This window comes from Arachis stenosperma, chromosome 5 (genome assembly GCF_014773155.1).
Source record: "Arachis stenosperma cultivar V10309 chromosome 5, arast.V10309.gnm1.PFL2, whole genome shotgun sequence".
Taxonomy (NCBI): Eukaryota; Viridiplantae; Streptophyta; class Magnoliopsida; order Fabales; family Fabaceae; genus Arachis; species Arachis stenosperma.
Genome location: NC_080381.1, coordinates 114745052 through 114749710, shown reverse-complemented (window position 1 = coordinate 114749710; position 4659 = coordinate 114745052). Strand labels below are relative to the sequence as shown.

General features: G+C 38.6%; 1 protein-coding gene across 1 annotated transcript; it reads left to right on the top strand.

Annotated features, from left to right (window-relative positions):
- The first annotated feature begins 1123 nt into the window (after window positions 1-1123).
- LOC130981136 (uncharacterized) lies at window positions 1124-1897 on the top strand. The gene has a single exon (XM_057904758.1). The coding sequence runs from the start codon at window positions 1124-1126 to the stop codon at window positions 1895-1897; it is 774 nt and encodes a 257-aa protein (XP_057760741.1).
- Window positions 1898-4659: the final 2762 nt, after the last annotated feature.

Sequence of the window (4659 nt, the reverse complement as noted above, 5' to 3'; positions counted from 1 at the left end):
CTTCTCTGACGATGACAGCTGAGTCCTGGGTGCTGCGATTGTACCTTTTGATAGTTTTTTTTTTTGTGTTAGCCTAGCCTTTGTGTTAATCTCTCACTTTTGGTCAGACTCACTGAGAGAGTAGGTTGTACATAGTGGACTAGGCTAGTTCGGGTGCCAGTTTAGGGGTTTTCTATATGGACCAGGGCCCGGAGTGTTGGGTTGTACATAGTAGTATTTCCGAAGAGTTGTATGCTAACTCAGGATATATATATATATATATATATATATATATATATATATATATATATATATATATATATATATATATATATATATAGTGTGTACGACAGTACCTGTATGCTTATGCTTGTGTATGTTTAATTAGTTGTCCTTGCATGTTTTCTTATAAAAGTTTATCCAAAACTCGATAGTACGCTAACCCGATTACAGGCTTAATAATACATAGTAAAAGTTTCATGTGAACAAGTTGGTGACACTTGATTTCTGGTATGATCATGACTTACTGGGAATTGTGTCGTTACAATTTGGTATCAGAGCAGTTCGTTCCTATTAAAGCCTGGGGATATGGACTGAATCATGCTTCATTGCATTCTTTGAGTTGTGTCTCATGCACATAGGATATCGTTGTGATATGAATTGCATGATTGTCACTGTGTTTCTATTTTAGAGACTATTCACACTTTGCCTGAAATGTTAAGACTGATCACCTTAATATTACATGTTGGGTGTGCACAGAATCTTGATTGCTGCACGGGGACGAGGATATGGTAGGCGTGGTGCAAACCATGCAGAGGAACCGACGAGGGGTGCAGATTCTTTTATAGTTGCAATGAACACCATGGCTGAGGCTGTGCGTGAAACGGCAACTGCTACTACGCGAGCAATTGACCGTTTAGGGGAGAGGAACGGAGATCGTAACGGAGGATGCAATGGTGAGCGTGGTGGAGACGGTAATGATAATGAAGGTGCCGGAAACCGCGATAACCCTATGACACTGGCAACCTTTCTGAAGGTAAATCCGTCCAAGTTTAAGGGGACGCTTGTTGCAACTGAAGCTGACAATTGGTTCCGTGGTATTGAGAAGTCATTGCGAGCATAACATGTACCAGAAAGATAGTACATGAAATTTGCAACCTATATGCTGGAGGGAGAAGCTGAACACTGGTGGCATGGAGTGCAACGCTTGTTAAGGCAGGTGGTGGAAGAGATTGACTGGGATACTTTTAAGGAGGAATTTTACAAAAAGTACTTCCCTAGAACTGTTCGTGATGCTAAAGAAATGGAACTGATGCAGTTGACGCAGGGGAATATGTCAGTAGCAGAATATACTCGAAAATTTGAGGATTTGTGCCGATTCTCTAAGATCTGTCAGGGTAACCCAGATGATTTTGAGGAATGGAAGTGTTTGAAGTACGAAGGAGGACTCTACGAAGAACTAATGCACTCGTTGGTACCACTGCAAATACGAAATTTTGCAGAGCTTGTCAATAGGAGTCAGTTGGTGGAAGACTATACCAAGAAGGTGGCGGCAGCAAAGATGAATCGTCAAGAATTACCTCCGAAAAATTTTAATCGGTATATAGCCCCTCAGGGAAGGAACTTTAAAATGAATAGGACACTTTCTTATGGGAATCAGCAAGCTAGTAATCTTCCTGCTCGTGACAATATCGATAGGCAAGGACGAGATACTGGAAAGCGACCACAGCCAGCACTAACAAACCTTGTTTGTAATCAGTGTGGGAAGAACCATGGTAGGAATCCATGTCGATTGGGTTCGAGCATTTGTTATTTTTGTGGTATGCCTAGACACATAGCGAGGAATTGTGAGAAGAAGATTGCTCAAGATTCAGCTAAATCTCAACAGCCAGGAAGAGTATTTACAATGATGACTTAAGATGCTCATACTCGAGCTCCCTGACCCAAGGTCAGTATTGTATTAAGACTCGCTCCTTAACTGCACTTTATGTTTCTGGTGCGTCACATTCTTGTATTTCTTTAACTGCTATACGTAAGTTGAGACGAGATGGGGACACACAACATACCTGAGGACTTGAAAATAAGATAAGAACCGTTTACTCGCACTTGCTTACAGGTAATGGAAATGTTGAGGGCAAAACTTTCTTTTAGGATGAAAATTTTTGTTTATAACAATTTTTGAGGACGAAAATTTTTGTAAGGTGGGTAGGATATAACATCTCGGATTTTTTTTTTAAAATTAAGTAATTAGTTATTTATAAGTTATCATATTATATTGAGATTTTGTTTTTAAGAAATCTATTTTTTTTAACAAAGATAATTAAATAAAAAATTATGATTATTGAAGTTTAATTTAAATATAACTTATTTTATTAGTTTAAACTATTTATTAAAAACTATTTTGATAGGAAAAAATTAAGTTAATCTTTTATAGTTATTATTATTATTATTATCATTATTATTATTATTATTATTATTATTAGTTACTTCTTTCTTTTGGCCGAAGCCATTAAAAAAAAAAGAATAAAGAAAAGCCAAATGTGGCTCATTTACAAGTATATATATATATATATATATATATATATATATAACTAATGTCATTAAGGGACTAAGAAAGAAAAGAACGTGGCTTGCATGCTATTATACTTATATATATTCATGACACCTAATAATACTTTCACACTACAAACTATTATTCATTAGCATCATTTTCTTTTATCACTTTTATTCATTATAGCCGAACTCTTTAGAAAGAAAAAGAGAAATAAAGGGTCGTGGCTTATATGTATACATATATCTATGCAACCATGACACATGTTACATTCATTTAATAACCAATGATACCTAATAAACCTTACTACCACAAATCCTTTTTAATCACCCTCATCACTAATCATACTTTCTTTTCCTTCATGCATCACCGAACCAACTTTGAAAGAAAAAGAGAGAGTAAGCCGTGAGTGAGAGGAATCAGAAACCATGGAACCTTACCTCTTTTGAGTTCGATTTCTTGCGATCCGTAACCCCAATAAAAAATCTAATCCGGTAAAAGTGTTCGTATCTTCCTCCTCTACGTGTTGGCGTTACTTTTGTCCGGTGGAAATCGATGGTGACGTAGCTCCCCTACTCCTTGAGCTTGGCCAACTGGAATTCTAGGAGGTACGGAGGATTCTGGACGTTTTTCCTTCAGCAGCACGGTCAGAAAGTTTCTCTAGAATTTCGAGTATTTCGATTGCGTACGAAGGTAGGGTTTTGATAAATTTTCACCGACTAAATGATATTTGAAAGTAAATTGATGTTTGGATTGAATGTTATTGAAATTTGATTGCATTTCATATTGAATTTTGTTGATATATTGATATTTTGATGAAGTTGTGTTTAGTCAGCTCGAGAATGGATAAATTTTTAAGTTAATATTTTGATAAAAATAAAACAGGTTTTCGGTCTCGTTGAAGGACAAGATATTAGTTTGGAAATTTTGTTTTAAAGGAAGTCATTATATTTTTATAAAAAGACTGAAGTTATGTTTATTATTATAAACTAAGTTTTGAAAGGAAAATGCTATTTTGAGTTTTTATTCAAAATTACTGCCACAGGAGAGCAGATGTGACATTGTTTGGGCCTTAGTGCCAAATGTAAAGTGGGGACACCCACAGACTAAGAACTGTTTTCCAGATGTACGCTTATTGATTTGGAAAGTCACACTGTATGCAGCCTAGCCGTACGACTTATAAGCACACTGATGCATTTGGAAAACCATATCTGGGACTCGTGTCCGGGTAATGTCGGGAGCGGGTAGGCAACCGACACATGAGCTCATGGCCTACGTTAGGAATAGACATGCATCATTCTTGTTGCACATTTACATTTTACTTGACATTGTGAAATTGTTTGTGATTGTCTTCTCGTGTTTATACATTCTTTAATGTTATTCTGAATTGTGGTGACTAGATATTTCGTTGTGAATTACTTGAACTGTGGTAATCCTGACTAAACTAACCACCCTTGACCCTACTAAGAACCCCCCCAGTTCTTACCCCTTCTCTTCCTCCCCTTCAGATGGAGACCGGAGTTACGAGATGGACCCTCCCTATATATACGAGGATATTGTACAACATAGGTTTTATGTAGTAGCTGTGGAGATTAGGACTCGTATGTACATTCTGCGTGATCATCCTTTCCATCACCCGATTGACACTCCACAGTTTAACCCCGACATGCCCTATGAGTTTCCACTGCAGTGGTTCCACCCGGATGCTCCATTTCACCCGTTTCAGGATGGGCCGGTGCCTCACCAGCATCCCGATCAGCCTGCGGATCAGGCGGACCCTGAGCCTGAGCCCATGGAGGAGCATTTTCCAGAGCCTGTACCGGAGGAGGACATCCCCGTGGAGCAGATCTCAGTATCTTCATCCGACCCATCTTCTGAGGAGCCACTCACCGCCTCTATTAGTGGACCGACGAGTGCTGGTCAGACCAGTAGCACGAGTGCCAGTGCCCCTCCCGAGATTATAGAGATTTCTGATGACGAGGACGAGGATCCTGAGGAGTGTTCTGATGTGGTTGTGATCTCCTCTGACGATGACAGCTGAGTCCTGGGAGCTGCGGTTGTGCCTTTTGATAGTTTTTTTTTTTTGTGTTTGCCTAGCCTTTGTGTTAATCTCTCACTTTTGGTCAAAC

Excerpts from the sequence above, each read along its gene's own strand:
- LOC130981136 (XM_057904758.1), top strand. The coding sequence starts at position 1,124 with ATGAAATTTGCAACCTATATGCTGGAGGGAGAAGCTGAACACTGGTGG.